Consider the following 21,968-nt stretch of genomic DNA (forward strand, 5'->3'; position numbering starts at 1 on the left):
AGGCAGGTAGACAAGTCCAAAGATGAAATTATGAAAAATGAACAAGAAGAAAGGCAAAGTTTTTTTTCTCCCTTTTCCACTCAGAAAAAAGCAAGCAAGCCTGTTAGAGCTTAATCTTAGAGAGAGGCTTTCTGATTTCTTTTAAAACAAACTAGAAATCTGTCTGTCCATCCACACAGGAAGTTACCAGGTGCCAGTGGGATGTGCTGACATTCTGCCCCTGCCTTGGGACAGCTGCATTCTCCTTTTGCTCAGGCCTTCTCCCCCACGGGAAGCAGTCTTCACCCAAACAACAGGGTCTAAGGACTGGGGAGGCCTTGGCCTGAGCCAGAGGTAGTTGTTTGACCAAGCATGTTAACGTCTCCACCGAAATAGGCTGTGTGATAGGGTCAGAAACCTGGGGAGTCTTGCTTAGCATTTTGTTTTCTCTTAAGCATCAAAAGAAAATGGGTTGATTTTCCTTAAAACTAAACCCTTCTTATGGCTTAATCCTGGAATGACTCTTATTATTTAGACTCTGAGACACGAGTAGAAAGGGATGCTATTAGTGTTTGCACTGGGACAACAGGCATAAACCGGGACATGGGTACCTGACTTAATCCCCCATCCCTTCCCAATGGAGTAGCTTATCTGCAGTTGTTGTTTTTTTGGTTTTTTTTGAGGAAGATCAGCCCTGAGCTAACATCTGTCGCCAATCCTCCTTTTTTGCTGAGGAAGATTGGCCCTGGGCTAACATCCATGCCCATCTTCCTCTGCTTTATATGGGATGCCACCACAGCATGGCTTGACAAGCAGTGTGTCAGTCCATGCCCGGGATCCAAACCTGCGAACCCTTGGGCTGCCGAAGCGGAGCACGCGCACTTAACCACTACGCCACCAGGCCAGCCCATGCAGTTGTTTGAATCTAGTTACATTTTAATTGTTGCCAGTTTTTCGAAGGAGGACCAAGGGGTGCCTAGAAATGCCTTTGGCTTACTATTCTGAGTATGTTGCTCTGTGGTAGTAGAAAATGAGCTCGAGAGGACTTGGCTGCCTTACCCTCCCTGCACATCTCGTATGGCCACTGACTTTGGTGATATGATCTCTGAGCATCACAAACTTTCAAGTTAGCTGACATTATGGAAATCTTCAGTTTAGCAACTAACTTACCTAAAGCCAGAATGCTCTTAAATTTATGCCAGGACAAACAGCGTCAACTGGGAGTGTCCCAGGCAGAGGGGCAGGCAGTTGGTCAGCCTGCCTCAGGTCAAAGGAGCGGCTGGTGGTGCGGAGTGCCTTCAGAACCAGAATTGCCCTAACATAGGCATTGGGGACCTTGGCGTAGTCTCCCCAGCAGCTTCCTGGAGTTTATAAGCATCTATGACCATGATACCCCAACATGTTTTCCAAATAAGTCCCTCCATCTTTATTTTTGTAAAAAAACCCAGAAACAACAGTCATCACCAAGCACATGACAACTCACCAGGCAAGGTCTTGACTCCCTCCTCCATGTCCCATGAGCCTAATCAGCATCAGGGAAGCAGGCGGCAGCTTTTCCCAAAGGGAATATTACAGACTGGGCTTGGGAAAGGGAGGGAAACCTGGATAGGTTCTCATCATTGAGAAGTCACTTAAAACCAATTTGCTTTAAATAACTGGCATGTTGGAAATGCAGGACAGGAAGACCATGCTGTCAGAAACCATAACCCTCTTTCTGGAGATGTCTCCACAGTGACTTGTTGGCTTGGGGGAGGGGAGGGTCGGAGTTGGGCTTTAAAGAATCAGAACGGTTTCGTGAGCTTGCTCAGCTCTCCCAGAACCAAGACTAAGATAAATACGTGTTGTTTGTTAGGCTTATTCTACGCGGGTGAGGGGCGGCAGGGCTGGAGTCCCTGTTAGTGCATTTAGTGCTGGTGAGAAGGCTGGGCCCCAGCCTGGGACACTCAAGTCCTTGAAAGACAAAGCAGAGGCAGTGGGAGCCCCGTGTCCCCCGTCACCTTCTGCTGAATAAGGGGGATGGGGGGGAGGTGTCTCGGCTGTTGGCCTCTCTCCAGCCCACGCGCCTGCCAACTTGGGCCAAACCAGAGGAAGGATCCCGATTCCTTAGGAGTGTTGGGCGAGCCCAAGTCTGATGAACAGAGAGGAGCGCGTGTAGTCCCTTCCGGGCTGAGTCCACACAGGGCTCAGGCCTCGGGCTTGCAGGGCCACCCTGTGCTGTGACCCAGCTGCAGCCTTCAGCCCCAGGGTGTGCCGCGACACGGCCGTCTAGGCGTAGCCGCCAGCCATCTGACTGGTGGCTGCGTTGCTGCCCACTCCTCGCCAGGCCTGGAAGCTGAAGAAAGCGCTCACTCCGTAGGCGATCATCACTAAACACGCGAAGAACTGAAAGAGAGGAGAAGACACCAGAGCTGAGTCCTCTGCAGTGTGGCCTTGCACGGGGCAGCCTCAGACCCACACCGACAATGAGACCTTGAGTAACGGCCCCTCAGTCAACCGGAACCGCTGCTCGGGCAGCCACACCCACTCCTGCTCAGCCATTCGCTCATTTAACAGCTGTTGGTTGGGGGGCCGATGGGTGCCAGGTGCTGGGGTGCTAACGTCACATTCCAGTCGGGGAAACCATTAATAACCACACAGGCAAGGAATGTCACATTGTGATGAGGGCAACTGGACAATGAGCTAAGAGTGACCAAGGGACGGGAGCTACCTTAGACACATACCAGGAATTTAGTTTTCAAAAGGCAACATTCAAAAGTCACCCTAGGAATTTTCTGGAATCAGTTCATAGCACCTGTGGCCGCATTCGGAAGCTCCGTGTCTCTATCCTGGTGACCGAGTTCACTGATTGCCAAACCCCAGTCTAGATCCTGCCCTACCCTGGACTTACTCGAGGCATTACTTCACCTCTCTGAGCCTCAGTTTCCTTGTCTGTGAAAAGGGACTGGTAGCCTGGTCTCCCCACTGAGGGGTCACAGGGTCCTGTGAGGGACTGTCTGCGGGGCCTGGCGGGGTGGGGCCTGACAGGTGGGGGTGCTGCTGTTACTTCACTGGCTGCTTGACGTGGAGCCCAAGTTCGGGCTTCACAGGAGAGCCTATGAATACTCCAACATAGTTGCAACCAAGAGGTTCTGCATGTACCTTTTTCAAGGTGAAGGGGGTTGGGGGTCGGATAGTTTTTAACAGATTCTCCAAGGGGGCATATGACCCAAAATCATTGTGGTACAGTGATTCACAGCCAAGTTCAACAGTTAACCCAAACTTCCATTCACCACCACAAAGTATTTCCCAAGCATTCTGGTTCCTCAAGGTTTCACTGTTAATCATGGAAGACGGAGAGTCAGCTCGGCTCCCGAGACCCGCTGAGGATTAGGACGGTATCGGGAGGTGGCAGGGCCTGGCCTCACACCAGGGAGCAACGGGGGTCCAGGGCACAGACCTTGGTTTGGCCCCTCTCCCTGTAACTGCCGAGGGCGTCCCAGGGAACCATACTCACAGAGGCGGCTGCCCGCTGGTTGTATGGCCGGCTGCCCTTCAGGGACGTCTGGTCGACCGAAGCCGAGCAGGTGATGAAGGCCGTGATGTAGAGAACCGTGGCACCCACGTTGAATATCATTAACTGGGGGTGGAGGACGGAGAGAACAGGCTTGAGAGACAAGACTCTTGCAGTAACTGGAACCTCCTGCTTCCCCCGGCACATCCCTTTAGCGGCCAGAACCGGGGCTGGGGCTCAGGGATGGGGATGGGGACACGTGGGTCTTTCCCACCCAAAGGGCCTCGAGAGGCAACAGTCCGCACCAGGCCAGCCCAAGGCCCTCTGAGCCGCGAGCATAATACACCTAAGGCTGAGAAGGGAGGAGAAGGATGGGAAGGCTTGAAGGGATCTGGTCAGGGACAGCAGCAGTGCCACGAGGCAAAACCCACTCCCGACGGCAAGAGGCCGAACGAAGTCCGTCTCTGAGGGCACCAGCTAAAGAACTCTGGGCCGCTCCTCCACGGTGGCTCGGCCAAGCCCAGCCCCCCTGTTGCCACTGCAGGCCTTGGCCTTGGGGCTGGCCCGGGGGTGGCTCACATCCCTCTCTGCCCGCAGTAGGAGGAAGCTGTGTCTGCCTTTGGCCACATCCTAGGCTCAATGCCCCAGTCAAACGCCAGGGTCAGGACCCAGCAGGATCCTGAGCCAGACTGGCAGAAGGGCCCTCAGCTGACCACCAGGCCTGGGGCCCATATCCTCAGCGCATGGCTCTGGAGCCGGTTAAGTGTTAGCAGAGACTGCAGACTGGTGGCCCTCAGGCACGTTTGGTTTGTCCCACAGATTTTTTTTTGATTACCAACATTCTCAAATTAGATTTCATATGATAACCTGAAGATTTCATATAAAACCTTCAATCTTTTTTTTTGTGTGTGAGGAAGATCAGCCCTGAGCTAACATCCATGCCAATCCTCCTCTGTTTGCTGAGGAAGACCGGCCCTGAGCTAACATCTATTGCCAATCCTCCTTTTTTTTTTCCCCCTTTTTCTCCTCAAAGCCCCAGTAGATAGTTGTATGTCATAGTTGCACATCCTTCTAGTTGCTGTATGTGGGATGCCGCCTCAGCATGGCCGGACAAGTGGTGTGTCGGTGCGTGCGCGGGATCCGAACCCAGGCCGCCAGTAGCGGAGTGCACTTAACCGCTAAGCCACAGGGCCAGCCCCAGCCTTCAATCTTAAAATACCAAGATCTGGCACCCAGGGGCCTGCACTCCCGCTAACAACAGTTGGAGCTGAGCAGAGGTGGCTCCCTCTGGACAGATGGCTGCCGGGTCCTCCAGAACGCCCTCCTGACCCTCTGGGCCTTGTAGAAGGCTTACAGCCCCCATCCCAGAAAACCCCAAGTCGGCAGTCCTAACCCAGCCTTCCCTAGATGCAGTGGGTCCAGCCTGCCCTATCTGTTAGCAGGTCCAGGAGCGTAAGAGAGACTGGCCCGCCTCCATGGGCTGGGGAAGGAGCCTCCTTCTGGCAGCAGCTGCGGCTGCAGCCCCAAATCTGTGCTAAGGGACACAGAGTCCCCTCCGTCTCCAGAGAGCTTTCTTTAAGGCTCCCGGGACACGAAGCAGAGGCTGGACCCTGAGCCAGGAAGTCAGGCTGCCCCTCCTCGCCCCAGGATCTCCCCTCCGAGCCCGGCGCCCACCGAAAACACCGCCTGGCTCTTACCAGTGATGTCAAGATCTAACAAGCCCGCTCTGTCTTGAGGATGACTCACGTTTCCTTGCTTTAGAAAGTCATTGAATCCCAAACAATGCTGCCTAGTCCCAGCCTTGCTTGTCTTACAATCATGTGCCTGCCTCGCCGCTCTGCTCACTGAAAGCCTCAGACCCCAGCTGCGAGGGTTTTCCGGGTCAGAGAAAACCCCCAGCAGCTTTCTCTGCATCTGGCCAGGGCACTTCCATGGGCGCTCTGAGCCCCGGGTCCCGAGGAGACTGACCTGGCCAACCGCGGCTGCAGGGCCCTCACCATGTACGTGCCCGGCCGGCCGGGTAAGTCCTGACGGCTCAGCCCAGCCTCCGGGCCCAAGGCTGCCGGTCTGGGCCCAGGCAGAGTCTGCAGACCCACTGCAACACAGGTTCAAATCTGACCGCCCCCCAAAAAGGAAAAATATTTTCAAGATTCCCAGTGGTGTCCAGTCTCTCCATTCCACAGCCCCTCACTTCTACTCCCTCCCTGGAGAAAGTTAAGCCCGTGTCCTCCCTGGTTCACGGCTCCCGGGGCCCAGAAAAACTGGGAAGCCGAGCCATCAATCCTCGCTCCCCCACCCAGCTCTGCAGGCCAGCGAGGCCCAGGGAGGACTTCAGCCAACCCCCCACCCCGCCTCTTCTCACTTAGGGAAGGTCAGGATGGTCCTGACACAGCTCCTCCCAGAGGTGGAGGGGGTCAGCCCAGACCCCCCGCAGTGTCCCCACCCAGACTCACCACCAGCGGCCAGGGCACCATATACAACTTCATGTGCAGCTGAAACAGGTAGATGATGAAGAAGACGATTGTCACTAGCCAGAGGAAGACAGCGACGAACATCACCCAGCCGTAGGCCGGGTACAGGTGGGACGGGGTGTCGGCAATCAGGGCCCAGACCAGCAGCCCCAGCACCTGGAGGGGGCGAGACAGGGCCAGCGTCTCCCAGAGCCCCACCACTCCGCTGGAGGCCACAGACCAGAGGCCCTTGCCCTGGGACTCCCTCTGCAGGACACATTTCTCACTGAGTCAAGAAATATTTATTTGGCTCCTACTGTATACCTCTATATACCAAGCCCTTGCCTGCTAACTCTTTCAGGTCTCGGCTGAAATGGTACATGTTCCCCGCTCCTCCAGTCTGGTTCCAGAACCGTCTTGTGTGCTCGCATGGCCCCCCAGGCACCCACCACCCAGGACCGTAATTCTGTTTCCTTCCCCAGACTGAGCTCCCCAGGGCGGGATGACCATCTCCCTCACAGCTGTGTCCTGGCACCCAGTACAGGACAGACCTAGGCCCTGCCAGGGGCTTAGTAAAAGCTGCTGAAAGACAGATGAAGTCACCAGCACATCCCTGAGAGATGGACACGGTCACAGAGTCCCAGAGGTGGGAAAAAGAAGAGCCTGTGTCCTCCTCGCCCCCCCAGGCCTCTGGGTGACCTCTGCCTGGCGCCCCAGCAAGCCCTCTCCACCTACCTTCTCTGACTCTCCTGACTGCCCCTCTATACAGGTGTTACAATCCCTACCTTACAGGTGAAACTGGGCCTCAGAGAAGCCAAGGGACCTGTCACAGCATTCCCATGTGGCGGAGTGGGCCCCAACATCCCTGCAGTGCGTGTAGCAGCTAACGGCATGGCATCTGGAGCTGACCCTCTCACTTTAAACCCTGCCTCCCAGAGCAGCTGTGTGACCTTGGGCAAGTTCACCACCTCTCTGTGCTCTGGTCCCCTCATCTGTAAGATGAGTACAGTGACCATACCTACCTCACAGGGTTACGTGGAGGACCCATGAGTTCACGTACGTAAATGAGTATATACAACAAATATGCTTTTATTATTCCCAGCTGGATGCGCTGCACCCGCCCCAGCCCTTGGGGCCACAGGGAATTCTACACGAAGAGGCTGGGGACTCCCCTTGTGGGGCCACCTGGGGGAACTCGGCAGGGTGGGGCCCAGCAGAGGGGCTGCTCTGGGGCAGGGCCCACAGAGCTCAGGGGAGGCCCACCAGCGGTACTCCCATGTGGCCATCCTGGCCTCCCCGTGCCTCTCCAACCCTGTCCTTGCTGGCTGAGAGCCCCCGCTGGGCCGTGCTCCCTTCTCCACAAGGGCACACTCTGGAACTCCTGGCCAGCTGGGCAGGACATGGCTCTGGCTACCGAGGAGAGGGACAGTCTACGGTCTACCGTGGGGCTTCGGGGAAAGGCTCCTTTGCTGATGAAGATGCAGAGAGCTGTCCCTCCTCTTCCCCTGGACGGCGTCCAGACATGTGGCACCAAGGCTCACAGCGACCTTGCCGCCAGCCTGAGGTCAAGCCAACCATCACTTGGATCACAGAGAAGCAGCTCAGGGGAGAGACCCACCTCTGGCTGCTGGTTTTGGGGACAAAAAGTCCTGGGGGCCACAAGCTCCTAGACCAGACCCCGGAGAGGTGGCTGGCGCTCTCCACAGAGCACAGTCAGAGCTGGGTGCCTGCTAGGCAGCCCCCATCAGAGCACCTTTGCAGAGAACCAACAGGGAAGTTTCCATGTCAATCCCCCAACTCACGCGGTGTCAGCACAGGAATGACCTCAGCTGAGTGGCTGGAGAGTCCAGCCTCCACCCTCCAACTTTCCTTTCTCCTCTTTCTGCCCCTCCCCCCAGGAGGCTGGGGAAGGGCGCGGCCGGCGTCTCCTCCCATAGCACCACTGGGGAGGCAGAGGCCACGTGGAGAGCTGGACTTCGGTCCTGCCTCTGCTGTGGGGGACCCTGGGCAAGCAGCTTCCCTCTGTGCAGCTCACCTGGGCAACTCCAGCCCACCCGCCGGCACGCAGGCCCGGGAGGAACCCTGCTTTGGGCACCGTTGTCTCCAGGGCCAGCAGGGCCAGCACACAGTACCTAATGAACACGGCTCAGGAGCTAACGGGCCCCAGCTTCCTCATCCCCGGAGCAGGGGGCAGAGGCCGGCCCTGCACAAGTGCCGTGCACAAGAGGACGCGGTGGAGTCGGGGAATCTGCTCCCGCCCTTGCTGCGCTGCACCCAGGGAGAGGGCTCAGCCCCAGGTGCGATGGGTTGGGGGATTGACATGGAAACTTCCCTGTTGGTTCTCTGCAAAGGTGCTCTGATGGGGGCTGCCTAGCACTGCAGCCTGCCAGCCTCAGCCACCCCATCCGCACTCTCCTCCACCCACCGCAGACAGGCTGGCGGTGGCCCGTGGGGCACACTTGTGGGGTACACTTGCAGGACAGGAAGGTGGGACAGGCAGCAGGGCCTTGGGGACAGTCACACTAGCTGGGGACAGAGCCTTTACCAGTGAGGACCCAGAGCCAGGGTGTCTCAGCACAGCCCCCACACCCCTTCTACCCCCATGCTTAGCACACCTGCCGGAAACGACACATGGGGGGGGGCGAGAGCCCCCAGGCTGGTGAGGTCACTGTTCGGAAAAAGAACAAACGCCCCTGCAGCAGCGCGGAAGCGCCCTCCCAGGAGGGTCTGGGCCTGTCAGGGACAATGATCTTTTCATTTAAGGCAGGGTCCTCAAGGCCTCCAGGCCATCGTGCGCCTGGTTCCAACCATCTGAAAGCAAGTTAGAAAATGCCATAAACTGACAATCAAGAAGAGACCAAGGCGGGTTTATGTACACCTATCAATTATCGGTCTTGTTACTCACAGGCTTGGTCACATCCACCACTTACTGCGCTCCAGCTCTGCGCCAGGCCTCAGGTAAGCACCTCCCTCTTCTGTCATTGATCCCCCATAACCCTCGCATTAGGTGCCACTATTTATTATCCCCGTTTTCCAAACAGAAGCTCAGATGGGGATGATCCCCATGGTCGCCCTTGGGTAAAGGGCAGAACTTGAACCCAGATCTGTCCTTCTCGGGAACCTGGGCTACTACTGCGAGTTAACGTAGTGATGTGCAAAAAATGAGGCCGCTTCAGCTGGCATCCAGGCCCTCCCGCCCCTGCCCTACCCTCCGGCCCAGCCCTGGTTTCCAGATGGGCAAGTGCAGGCTCTGGGAGATGAAACTGCTGGATAAGCAGCAGGAATTCCCAGCGTTCCTTCTGGTTTTGCTGCCCTGGCCCTGTGCCCAGGGCGCTGCCTCGGCTTCTGCCCTCGAACAAGGAAGGTCCACTCCCCCATCTGAACCAGACTGACTGGTTTCCCCCATTCCCTCTCCCAGCCCCAAGAATCTGACGGGAGTGCCCCAGCCTCGGGCCCTAGGGACACCCTACTCAGGGCAGGGTACCCTCACACTTGCTGAGCCCTCTGCTGGCCTGGGTGGCCCTGCAGGAGCCGCTGGACCCCTCCCCCGTGCTGGGACCCACACTCTAGCCGGAAGAAGGGGCCAGAGGGCCCGTCTTACGGTCCAGCATAGCACAGTGAGCCCCCTGTCCAGAGGAAGGGGGCAGTGGTAAGTAGCTGAGGGCGCACAGCAAGGGGAAGGCCCCGACGCCCCAAGTCAGCTGCCTCCAGGGCTTTGCCCAGGCCCCGGCCCCGGACAGCCGGCCCACAGCTCCAACACCCCCACTCTGAGCACAGGCCTCGGCACGTGCACCTCTGGGTTCACTCAGTCAACAAGCATCTACTGAGCACCTACCGCTGTGAGAACTGAAACAGACAGAAGCCCCACTCTCAGGGCGCGCCCACTCTACCGGGGGCCAGCCAAGACCCCAGTGCAGGAGGGAGATGCACGTGGGTCGCAGGGTAAGAGCCATGGGAAAAAGTCCAGCTGAGAAGTGGGGAAAGGAGGATGGGAAGCAGGGACACTTGCGATTTTAGCAAGAGGCCAAGAAAGATCTCCCTGGGAAGCTGACATGGGAGCCAAGACCGAGGAGGGTGTGAGAGGAGAAGGGAGCGAGCCGTGTGGGGAAGAGCAGATCTCGGCCTCTATCTCTGGGTCCCTGTCTGCTGCCTACTCGGTCACCTGTCCCCGACTTTCTCTGTAGGTGTCCACGCATATATATCTGCGTGTCTTACTCTTAAAGACACACACATACCCAGAAACACCCTCACTCCTTCTAAACTCTCTGAGGTTTCCTCAGGCAAGCAGTACAAAGAGAACTGTCTGGAAATCTCGAAGGTGCAGGCGCTTTTTTTTTTTCTGAAAACCTAAAGATTTCAGATTAGGGATTTTCTCTTTAAATGAGGACTGTCAAGGACACATTCACGTATGCCCCAGGACCTTTGCACCTCCAGAAGACTTTCTAAACAATTGAATAACAGATATTTTTGTTAAAATCACCTGCAGGACCAGAAAAGAAAGAGATTTGTCACAAATGCTGGACCAAGAGGTATGCCTCAATTCAGGTGGGTCCTAAATCAGTGACTGGTGTTCTTATAAGAGGGACATTGGACACAGAGAGCCACACAGGGAGAACGCTGTGTGAAGGTAGAGGCAGAGACTGGAGTGATGTGTCTCCAAGCCAAAGAATGCAAAGGACTGCTGCTAACAGCCAGAAGGCAGGAGAGAGGCCTGGAACCAATTCTCTTTCAGAGCCCCAGAGGGAACCGACCTTGCCGACACCTTAATTTTGGACTTCTAGCCTCCAGAACTGTGAGACAATCCATTTCTGTTGTTTTAAGCCACCCAGTTTGTGGTCTTTTGTTGTGGCAGCCTTAGCACACTAATACATCTTTCTTAGCTGCTCTTTCAATCTGCGGACGGATGTCATGATCTGATTTAACTGCCTGATGTTGGCATCAGTTCTGATGGAAGGTTGGCCTATTAACTCCCTGGGTTCCAGCTCTGGCCCTGCCAACTTACTAGCTGTGTGACCTCAGGCAAGCTACTGAACCTCTCTGTGCCTCAGTGTCCTCATCTTCAAAGTGTGCCTACACGATAGGGTAGTTCTGAGATGTTAATAAGTAATATATGTAGGGGTGCTCAGACCAATGCCCAACATACGCTTAACACTCAATACAGGTCCTACAGTCATCACTCTGAGAGGTTAGAATGTGGGTTTTCCAGTCTGTTCTCTGTGCCTGGTCTCCTGAGGTAGTCAAAGTGTGTGCTGTTCCCAAGGCCGGTGAGGCCTCGGTGAGATAAAGAATGTGTCTGCACTTATGCACCAGGCCACTCCCTGGCAGATAAGGGCCCTGTGCCTGGGTGGGCCCTGCCCACCCTTCAGATAAGGCAGAAGGCCAGCCCCACCCAGCCCTAGATGCCCCCTGGAGCTGCAGTGCCCCGGCTCCGCACAGGCTGAGGGGCCCTGGGCGGAACCTCCACCCTTCAGACCTCAGTCTTCCCCTCTGTACAGTGGGAGCAGGGAGGTCCAGCTCAGTGTTCTGCAGGCTCCCCTCAGTCTGAGGCCTGAGGCCTCTCAATGCAGGCCTCCTCCGGGGGGCCCAAAGCCCTTGCTCTCTTGCCCTGGGGGGACTCCACCAATCCCACGAGCACTAAGCTAACTCCCGAAGATGGTCATCCCAGCTCTCCTTTGAATCCTCCCCACTTCCTGGGCTGGGTCAGACCTTGTAGGTTCACTGTGTGGCCTTGGGAGAGTCACCTGACCTTTCTGGTCTGTTTCTTCATCTGACACGTGAGAGGGTTGGGCAGGTACACCTATGCGGGTCACCTTACAGGTATGTCATGCAGGTAGAATGATATGAAGGACAAGTTAACAGCTGTGGCGGTCAGTCGTGAGTGGCTATGTGGGCTGTCAGACAGGGGTGGGGGGAGTGAACCCCAGAGGGAGGGACCCAAGAGGAGGCACAGCACCTTGGAGCCTGGAGGACGACACTGGGGTCACAAACTCAGCAGCCACCGAGGCAGGCAGGTCATAAAAATGACTGAGGTGGGCCAGGTGGGGTCTGTGGAGCTGAGCAGGGCCTGCTAGTGTCTGGGGGAACGCAGGCCCAGGGTAGCCAGAACTTTCTATTTCTCAAGAGACACTAGAAATCTGAAAATTTCTATGTGAAATCTTAGCTTTTTAAATGTTGGCAAAGAAACCAAAGGTTTAGAAACAACGTGAGGGCAGAGCCCCCAGGACTCCCTTCTCCCCACCGCACCATCCAGGAAATGAGGCCCAGGGGGATGACACAAACCCTTCCCGGGGTTCCCCCTCGCAGGGACACATGTGAGCAGCTGAGGACACTCAGAACTTGGCCTGGCCAGTCCCAGCCTCCACCCCCGCCCTGGCCCTTCTGCCTACAGTGAAAGGGACTTTATGGGGACAAAAAGCCACCCATTGTGTCACAAGAGACAAAAGCACAACGGACAGAGGCTCCAGGCGCCTGGGCTGGCCACAGCAACCCCACACCAGCCCCTCCCCGTGCAGAGGGGGCGGCCTTGGGGGGAAGGCTCCTTGGAATTCCGGAGCGGTACACTCGCATTGAGAATCCTGGGGCCATCACACCCCAGCTCTGCAGGAGGCCCAAGAGCAAATTCAGAACCAGCAGGAGCCAACTGTGGTATTCAACTCCTCCGAGCCTCCCTTTTGTTATCTGCAAAGAGTTACCAAATCAAGTTGCCCAGTCGTTGAAGGAACTCTCCTGAAGGCCCGCTCTGCGCGGGTACAGCAGGGAGCGCAGCTGCCAGGGTCCCCGCACGCATGCGCACACACGCAGCTCCCAGCCTGGGCTGCTGCAGGGAGATGGCTGATGATGGGAACACTGGCTCAGCACCTGGTTGACCTCAAGGGCTTTCCAAATGTGGCCTTTATCACGTTCCTTGTTAGTCCTGAGTCCTGAGTCTCAGAACTGGGATTTTGCGTGTGTGTGTGTGTGTGTGTGTGTGTGTGAGGAAGATTAGCCCTGATCTAACATCTGTTGCCAATCCTCCTTTTGCTGAGGAAGATTGGCCCTGAGCTAACATTCCTCTACTTTATATGTGGGACGCTGCCACAGCGTGGCTTGACAAGTGGTGCGTGGGTCCGCGCCCAGGATCCGAACCTGTAAACCCCGGGCTGCTGAAGCGGAGCACACGAACTGAACCACTACACCACTGGGCCGGCCCCAGAACTGAGATTTTCAAATCCCAGAGATGGAAAAGATTTCTGCACACCGATGTGTGCACACCAATGGCCCACCACCCCAAGAGCTCCCTAATAGGACCTCCAGCCCCTGTGTGCACCCTGCATGTCAAGGAGCCCATTGCCACCGTTGTCCCTTCATGGTGTCCCTCAGGGTTTTAGAAACATCTTCCCAGCATGAAGCTCAAACTGCCCCCTGTTTACCCCACCCTGGTTCCCACTCAGCACTCTGGGGCCAGACGCCAAGCAGGTCCCCTCCACAGGCGGCCCCAGGTGTGTGAAGGCGGGTGGGGCCCCCTAGAGTCACACCCCCAAGTTCTTCCCTGGCTTCCAGAGCAAGAGGCGGTGTTCCTCGGTGAGGTTCCAGAAATTTAGAGCTTGCCTGCCTGCCTGCCCACCCTCCCCTCCTCCTTGCCCCCTCCCTCCCTCAGGGGTCTCCTGGCCCACCCCAGGAGGCCTACCTGTGCCTCCCTGGCACTAAGACCCTTACAGCCACACAGAGCTTTCCCAGGAAGGCTCAGCCCCCTTGTAGAGCCCCAGCTCAAGTCCAGCCGTAAACCCCTCATTCACAGCCCCCCTCACTCGCCCCGCCAGGCGCCCAGCAGAGCTTCACTCCCGCGGAACCCAACCCTCTCTCCAGTACAGCACTGGGCCCATTTCACAGATGAGGACACCAAGCTCTGGGAAGATCTGGACCTGGCCCAAGGTCATGCATGGTAAGGGGTGGGGCCTGGGCAGGCCTGTGGTCCAGCAGATGCAGATGCCCAGAGGAGGACAGGCCCTGAATCCCAGGAAGAGGACACTCCCCTGGAGACTAATGTGTTTGGAGGGAGCACCACTGCCCTGGAGGCCAAAGCAAAGAAGGGGCAGGGGCAGACCTCAAACCCTGGGCAGAGGGGATGCCAACCTTCTGTTCCCGGCACCCCAGGCAGGACCCACCCTGCCATCGGCCCTCCAGAGAGCTGGCTGTTGGGAGCACAGGGAACTTTGTTAGCCCCATGAGGCCTGGCCTCTCCACCTGCTGGGCCACAAGGTGGGGGGACAGCCCAAAGTGGGGTCTTCCTTCTTCCCTGGACTTCCTTCCTCGGACACAGGCTCCAGTCCCGACGCTGGCACGAATGTTTCGGGTGACCTTGAGCGAGCCCTGTCCCATCTCAACTTCAAGGAGGGAAGGGGGACCCCAGCCGGCTAACCTTATACAGAGTGGCAGATCACCTGGTGACCGACCCCCCTCAACTCCAGTTAAGGTTGGAATGTTCTGGAACAGGCCCAGGACTGCTCCCTGGCAGCTCATACCCTGGGCCCTGACTGACCTTCGGCCCTTGTCTTCCTGCCGTCTCCTCTCTGAGAGACTCTGAGGTGCCACCCTGGCCTCCCCCCTACCCCGGGCAAACAGGACGGGCCAGCCCAGTCCAACAGCAAAGGGCCTATTAATATCCAGAGCTGGGCTCACTCCGCTGCTAAGAGAAACAGGCTCTCGCCCACACTCAGGTCCAGATCTCCATAGGGACCAGGGTGGGACCCCTGCAGCTCTCTCAGGCCATCTCTAGAAGCAGGAAATCAAGGCCTCGTCCTCACTGAATCCCACCACAAACACTCACCAGCTGACAAGGAGAGACCAACACCCGGCCCTGCCACCCACCGAAACAGCGACCATCCACCACATGCAGCCGGCTTTGCAGCCTTTCCCTGTCAGCCCCGGCCAGCCCCTGCCAAGGGACGTGTCCTCTTTCCACTTACAGATGGTTAAGAAAATCACCCAAGGCCACCCAGCCAGTAATGCTGAATTCAAGGCTATTGCTCCCTGCTGTGTGATCCTGGGTAAGTGCCTTCCCCTCTCTGGGCCTGAGGGGACTTCATAGGTTTTGCCAAACCCACAAACGACCTGCAGTATTTTTTTACTCAATATTTTCATTTATTTGAAAGATTCCTTCATAAGTTTTTTTTATTTATTTTTGAAATATGTAATATATATGGCATGGTAGGTAACAAAACGGTGGGTTTTTTTTAGCATGTCTCCCTCCTCCCGATACTCAATTTCTTCCCAAGGGCAACACGGCTTTCTTGCATGTCACTCCAGAGGCTGTCCACACACACACACACACACACACACACACACACACACACACACACTTCACATTGGTGTGTATACAGTCTGTGTGTATTTCTCCCGTACAAATGGTAGTATTCTATACACACAGTTTTGCACCCTGTCTTTTTTTCCACTTAACCATATAGCCTGGAGACTGTCCATCATTATACATGGAGCTGACTTACTGTTTTCTTTGAGGGGTAAGACATTACATTTTTCCTGACTGCATAGTAGGCCATTGCACAAAGGTAGCATCATTTATTTAACCAGTCCTCACTGATGAATGTCTATATATCACACAAATAAGTCAATAATTTTAAAAGGAAACTTTTAAATCACTAAAAAGTAGAAAACCTGCATTATCCACCACAATAGAAGCTAACTATAAAATTAAGCACACCAAAAATATAATGTTAATACATCCTAGTTGTCTCCCAGGGTCCAAAGATCCTGATTAAAGAAAAAAAAAGTGACGGGAAGATGCTAGCGTGTCTTTAGCACTAAAGTGCTCTGTCTCCTCTCGTCCTCGTTCAGGAGCGTGACTGACTGTCGATGACACTTTCCAAGTTCGATACCAAGAGAATTTCTTTATTACCTCAGAGCAGCCAAGTCCTAACTCGGACTTAATTCCCAGAAGCCCCCAAGAAAAACGGAAAAAGAAAGAAAACAAGAAGTTCAGCAACATAAAAAGTCTGTGTAGCGAAAAAAGAAAAAACCGCCACAAGCTAAGTCAATAACAGAACCAGGAAAAAAAATTTGCAAATTACCTAGAGCTCCTAGCAATCCATAAGACAAAGACCAACAACTCAATAGACGGGAAAGAATACAAACAGACAAGGAAATACAAGCGGCTCAAACATATTTTCAAAAGGTCAAGTTCACTCAGAAGAGAAATGCAAATACTCTACTCTGACCTGCCCTTTTCGCCTGTCCGGTCGGGGCACGGGCACACGTGCTAATTCACCAGGCTGGCGAGGCTGTGGGGAAGGGGCACTCTGCCAGGGGGCTCACTGGGGACGGGTGTGCCCCCTACGGAGGGCACCTGGCACCCTCTATCAAAATCACCAACCTACGCGCCCCGCCCCAGCAGCCCCACTTCTGGAAATGTGCTGCACAGACGCGCCCAGAGGCACAACGGACGGTACAGACAGACGTCACGCTCCACGCACTGAGACAGAAAGACCGCCAAGACACAGTTTTAGGTGCAAAAGGACAAGGGACAGAGATTTTTCACTGTGCTCTTTCCCACTCTGTCTTATTCCTGAGTGTTGTAAATATATTACCTGCTAAAGAAATTCAGGAAATAAAGGATTAAAAAAGAAAGACACGCCGCGCGTGTGCGCTGACATGGAGCACCCCTGGGTGTGTTGGCCGGGGAGCAAGCACGGCAGGGCACATGCACGGGTGCTCCCATCCGTGTTCGCTTAGTGAGGGTGAGGTCGCGTGCAGAAATACGCATCCACTCACCTGGATGCTACACACGCAATGGCGGTCCCCTCGGGGGAGGGCGGTGGGGGACCCATTGGGGATGAGAGACTACATTTTCATTAATAACCCTATGTAGTGTCCGAACGTTTGCTGTATGTATGTATAATTTTTTCAAAGATTAAAACAATTTCAAAAAATTAAAAAATGGCCAAATGAGGCGAGGCTTCAGTGACACTGTGGGATACCCTGCGACAGTCACAAAGGAGAGAGACGGCGCTACCGTGAGGAGATGGCAGGTGCACGGGGTGTGAGAAAAGCAACTTGCCCAACAAAGGATACGGAGTAAAACCATCAACGTTTTTAAAAATGCGCAGGAAAAAGAACTGGAAACTCCCAAAACAGTGGTCCCTTGGGAAGAGGGGCAGGTGATCCAAGAATAACATTAGCCTCATCTGTAATAGGTTTTTATTTTTAAGGAGAATGTGTTCATCTATTTATTACGTAATTATAAATTAATTCCAAACACCCAACACCCTCCCTGCCACAACAAGCAGGGAGCGTGGGTGGAGCCAACAACACAAAACACTGGTTTGCCTAGTGCTGCCGAGCTGGGTGGGAGGAAGATGGTGAGCATGCCGGGCCTGGAACGCTGCACTAAGAAGACGACCCCACAAAGCCCTGGGAGACCCCGTGCGACCCACCTCTGCTCATACCTCTCAGAATCGTCTAGGCAGCCTCTTCCTGGAGGTCAGAGGTGACTTGCAGGCCCTGCCCTGCCCCCCACCTAGAGGAGCTGACCTGCCTGCTGGGGCTGAAGACAGAGCCAGGATCACCATGAGGAAGAACTTTCCAACACTCCCAAGTGCACAAGGATGGAGCAGGCAGCCTTGAGAGGGACAGAGCTCCCTATCCCTGGAAGCATGCAAGCTCGTGTTGAGCATGTATCAAGGTCCCTCTGGGAGAAGCATAACAGCCCTAGATTCTATGAATCCTAACTGCCCTTCCTTCTAGCAGACTCTGCACCAGGCCCTTTGCAGCATCATCTTCCACAGTCCTCACAATCCCACCATCACCATGTCACAGACAAGGAAACTGTGGCTCAGGGAAATCAGGGGACTGACTCAAGATCACACAGCCAGGAAGGGGCAGAGGCGGGATTTAACCCAAGGCTCTGCTTCCGGGCCTGTTAGTGCTCTCAGCACCACCCATCGGAGCATCATGATCTAGGGACAGGTGAGGCTTCCGATCTGTTTATTCACCTGCAGACCGGGAATTGTGTGTCCACCCCCAATGCCAGGAGGCAGGACAAGAAGGAAGGACAGAAGGTGCCAAACCCAAATGACCCCACTGCCACAGGGCATTCGTGCGGCTTCTACATCCTGGGCCTCCAGGAGGCCTTCTGACTGCCAGGACCTTGCACAAGTTCTGGTCTGTTCCGGACCTCCTTCATACTGCCCCTTCCATACAACTAAGCCCTTCAGAGTACACGTCTGTCAGGAAGCCTTCCCTAGTGGCCCTGGCCCCTGATGGGTCTCCCTTCCTGAAGTCCCTCTCATTCCCCTCCAAAGCACCCTGGGGACCCCCACTCCCCACAAAACCAAAACCAAAAACAAAACAGGAAGCATAGCTAGAGCCAGGCTTTGGATTCCCAGATCTGAGTGCAAATCCCAGCTCTGCCACTCAACCCCATGTGACCTTGGACAAGCTCGTCACCCTCTCTGAGCCTCTTGCCTCATCAGTAAACCGAGGTAAGATCACCTTTCCCCCCCAGGACTTAAGGAAGGTTAAAAAATTAAGAAATATATGGGCACTTAACAGCATTTACTTTATACTTATTTCTATAAAGGCTTTGGAATCCACCATAAGCACGAGTGAACCACACCTTCCACAACATTCCTCCACCCGCTAGCCACACAAAGATCTGCTGCATCAAACTTCCAGGTTTTTATAACCAAAAGAGTTGTCTCTAGATCAAACTTGCCTGTCTCCTTTTTTAGAAGCTGTCTGCATAAATTCATTGTTTCCCTTTTTGCTTAGGGTGCTAGGAAGCTCAACAAAGAATCAACAGCCTTAAACTTTCTACCAATTCCTGGTACAATGATCTCTTCTTAGCTCTCTTTAAGTTAACCCCCCCCCGACCCCCTTTAAAAAACTTTAAAAAATTTTAAAGACCAACTTTAAAAAATATACTACTTTAATTTTTCTGTCTTATGTGGCTTAATACATATTCCATCTAATGTTCTTTCTGGAACTAGATGGGGCCGGGGGGGGGGTGATAAATTAGTGAACACTGAGGCTGATTCTTCAGGACACATTTACTACTAGACACAGAACACATCTCCTTCTCAAGGAACTGGGCCTTTCAACTTGCTCCCCACCCCCACCCCACCCCCACACACACACATCTGGACCACTTCACCAAATCCTGGGAATCAGAGGGGTGTGATGGAGAATTAGCTTTCATCTTCCCATTTACTGCCTCCTCCATGCAGCCTTCCCTGATCCCTCCATGGGAAGCACCTCCCCTGGGGACCTTCCTCACAGATCAAGAGCTTCTGGAGAGCAGGCGCTGGGCCTGGGGTCTCCATCACTCCTTCAACAGCACCAGACCCTGTGCCCCGGGGGGGGGGGGGGGGGTGCCGAGCTGAGTGTGGTAATTAAGAGCTCGGGCCAGAAACGTCAGACTACTCAGGGCTTGGATCCCCTGTGGAGGAGGACTGTGAGATCTTGGGCAGAGAGCTGACCTCTGAGCCTCAATTTCCCCACCAGTAAAATGGGGAAGAATAGGAGGATATAAAGCCCTTGGCAAAGGGCCTGGAGCCTAATGGGTACCTGGCTGGTGGGAGCTGTTATGGCTTCCCAGCAGATGCGGAGCCCGCTGGGTGAACCTCCCTGTCTCAGACCCAGTGGAACTGTCCGTTGCCATAGAAACAGCTCAGGAAGCTGCTTATCCCACAAGCAGATTGGGGAAGGCACTAACAGGTGCAGGTCTTAGAACTCTGAGGGGAGACCCTCATTCCCCACCCCATCCCCTAACCCCCAAAGCACCGCAAGGAGGGCAAAGGAAGGCCACCCCCCTCACACCCAGTCCCTGCGAGTCTGGAGACCTAAGCGTTCCAGCACAGGGCTCCTGGTGGATCCCACGTTCTATCTGGACCTCAGTGTCTACGTTTGCGCAATGGGACCAGATGTGCAGGACTGAGTGCTGAGCCCACAGGGACACCCCGCCCCCCGTCAGAGCCACAAGCCTCCCACAGAGGAAGCTACCCAGGTCCTTGCAGGCACAGCAGGACCTTCCTCTTCCTCTAATTCTCATCGTTCAAGTGCAAAAGGAGCCGGTGCGCAGGCCTGTCCACGGGAGCTAACCCCCGGGGTCCGCGCCGCCGCCTCATCATCCTCCGCCCGGCGGCGATCTCCGCTGTTCCAAAACCTCCTACGGCTGCCAACAGGGCAAGGCCACCGTTTCTCGCAGAGGTGCTCGGGCCCTTGGCGAATGGCCACCCCAGAAACAAGTGCTTCAACTCCAGCTTCACCCACCTGTTGGCTACTCGCCTCAACTTCCCTTGCACTCTCGCATGGCACCTCTCCTCCAGGAGCCTTCCTGGACTTACACTCCACCTCCCTCTGCTCCGCCTTCTCACACTCCCGGGACCCCGGCTCCCCTCCTGCTCGCTGCCCCCCGCTCACAGGCTCCAGCCGGGGGCCGGCACACAGCGCTCCAGAAGGGCTCTTCCTACCTGCAGATTTCAATCAGTCCCCGTACCGACCTCCTACCCTGCCCCCCTTCCCCTCCAGAGAATCTCCGAAACAACTCTGGGAGAAAAGTTTAAAATGTAGATTTCTGGGCTGCACTTCCTGAGATTGAAATTCCAATTCCACATTTTTTCCGGGGGTGGGGACCAAGAATCTACATTTTAAACAAACCTCTCCGAGAGAGTCTGAGGCTGAGGTGGGGGAGGGGGCCCCACAGGAAGAGATTTGAGAAATGCTGAAACAGAGATAGCGCCGACCCAGGAGGAGGCAGGCGCTCACCCGGGGGGAGGGCGGGGTGGGAGGCTGGGTCTCAGACCACCCTGCCTTCCAGCCCGAGCCTGGCTAGAACCCAGCAGTAGAGGGACAGCGAGAGATGCCCTAAAGAAAATGGATCGCAGCCCACCTCCAGTTCCGCCCCAGCACTCTGAAAATGGACCAGGCCCTCAGCTGGTGGGAAAGCCTCTGGCAGGGGCAGCCGCCCAGCCACCTCACTCGCCCCAGAGGGTACTATGGGAAGAAGGCTAACACCCCTAGGCCTGAAACTGGTGAGGGGAGAGAGGTGTTCCATCGGCCCGCCTCAGCTGGGGTCTGCAGAGGGTCTGGGAGACACAGCAGTCTGGCCTCCGGCTTCCCACAGCCACCTCCCCCCAGCGCCGGGTGCAGTATCTCGGCCCCGCGGGGCCGACCAAACCGGCTGGAACCCGGCGGGTCACCCAGTGGAAGCCAGAAGGGGGCCCACAGGGCCGTGCCCAAGTGTGTTTGTTGCAACGACGTGCCCTCTCGATGAGACGAGGAGGGTTCTGGGGTGCAGCCACGCGGAGCCGCTGGGAGCTCTGCAGAGGGTTGGCCGAGAGTGAACTTTGCCCCAGGCTGGGTCCCCTGGAGGGCTGGGGACAGAGTCCTGGCAAAGAGAGAGAGTGACAGAGACAGAGAGAGTCGTGCGCAGTGATGGTGGCTTCTGTGGGTGGCCTCTGGTGACCCCCTGGGGGGCATGATGGGGCGTTGGAGAGTGGGCACGCTGAATATGGGTGCCCGGGGCGTGTGCTCGCAGGGACGACAACTGGGACGTCTCAAGGCGAAAGGGTTCCAGGGCGATCTCGGGGGCCGTTCTGGAGGCGCCCCGGGGTAGTTACGGCGCGTCTGGGCGCGTGTGAGCCTGAGTTGGGGGTCTACGGGGAACGAAGAAGGAGGGCAGCCCCGGAGTCTCCGATCCCTCCTGGCCCGGCCGGGACCCCCCACCCACCCTCGCGGCCCTGCGCGCGCCCTCACCAGCTGCAGCAGCATGAGCGCACCGAGGCTGGAGCGCACGAAGCCCGGGTCGGGGCGCAGCGCCGAGACCGAGGCGCCGGCGCCCTGCGTGGGGCTGCTGGTTCTGGTGCTCACTTTGGACGGGAACTCGGCCATGGCGGCTCCGCTCGCCTCCCGGGCTCGCTCCGGCCGCTGTCCCTCCCGCGGTGGGTGCCGGCTGCGGCGCCGCTCGTCCCCGCGGTCCGGCTCCCGCTGCGGCTCCGGGCGCTGCGCGCGGCGTCGGGACGGGGAGCCCGGAGCCGCCAGGTGCGGCCGGAGCCCCG

General features: G+C 56.0%; 1 protein-coding gene across 1 annotated transcript; it reads right to left on the reverse strand.

The window, feature by feature from the left end:
- Nucleotides 1–1,379: 1,379 nt before the first annotated feature.
- Nucleotides 1,380–21,881, reverse strand: PLLP (plasmolipin). The gene is made up of 4 exons (XM_058527882.1): nucleotides 21,667–21,881; nucleotides 5,923–6,096; nucleotides 3,473–3,595; nucleotides 1,380–2,361 (listed from the first exon to the last, which is right to left on the reverse strand). The coding sequence occupies exons 1-4, from the start codon at nucleotides 21,799–21,801 to the stop codon at nucleotides 2,245–2,247; spliced, it is 549 nt and encodes a 182-aa protein (XP_058383865.1). The 5' UTR covers nucleotides 21,802–21,881; the 3' UTR covers nucleotides 1,380–2,244.
- Nucleotides 21,882–21,968: the final 87 nt, after the last annotated feature.

The sequence above is a fragment of the Diceros bicornis genome, chromosome 32, assembly GCF_020826845.1.
Source record: "Diceros bicornis minor isolate mBicDic1 chromosome 32, mDicBic1.mat.cur, whole genome shotgun sequence".
In the NCBI taxonomy this organism is placed as follows: domain Eukaryota; kingdom Metazoa; phylum Chordata; class Mammalia; order Perissodactyla; family Rhinocerotidae; genus Diceros; species Diceros bicornis.

What these genes read in the sequence shown, in the direction of transcription:
- PLLP (XM_058527882.1), bottom strand. Translation starts at nt 21,801, where the DNA reads ATGGCCGAGTTCCCGTCCAAAGTGAGCACCAGAACCAGCAGCCCCACG. An exon ending in TGGTGCCCTGGCCGCTGGTG is followed by an intron (nt 3,596 to 5,922) that starts GTGAGTCTGGGT and finishes CTCCACCCCCAG; the next exon opens with TTAATGATATTCAACGTGGG. An exon ending in ACCAGCGGGCAGCCGCCTCT is followed by an intron (nt 2,362 to 3,472) that starts GTGAGTATGGTT and finishes CCTCTCTTTCAG; the next exon opens with TTCTTCGCGTGTTTAGTGAT.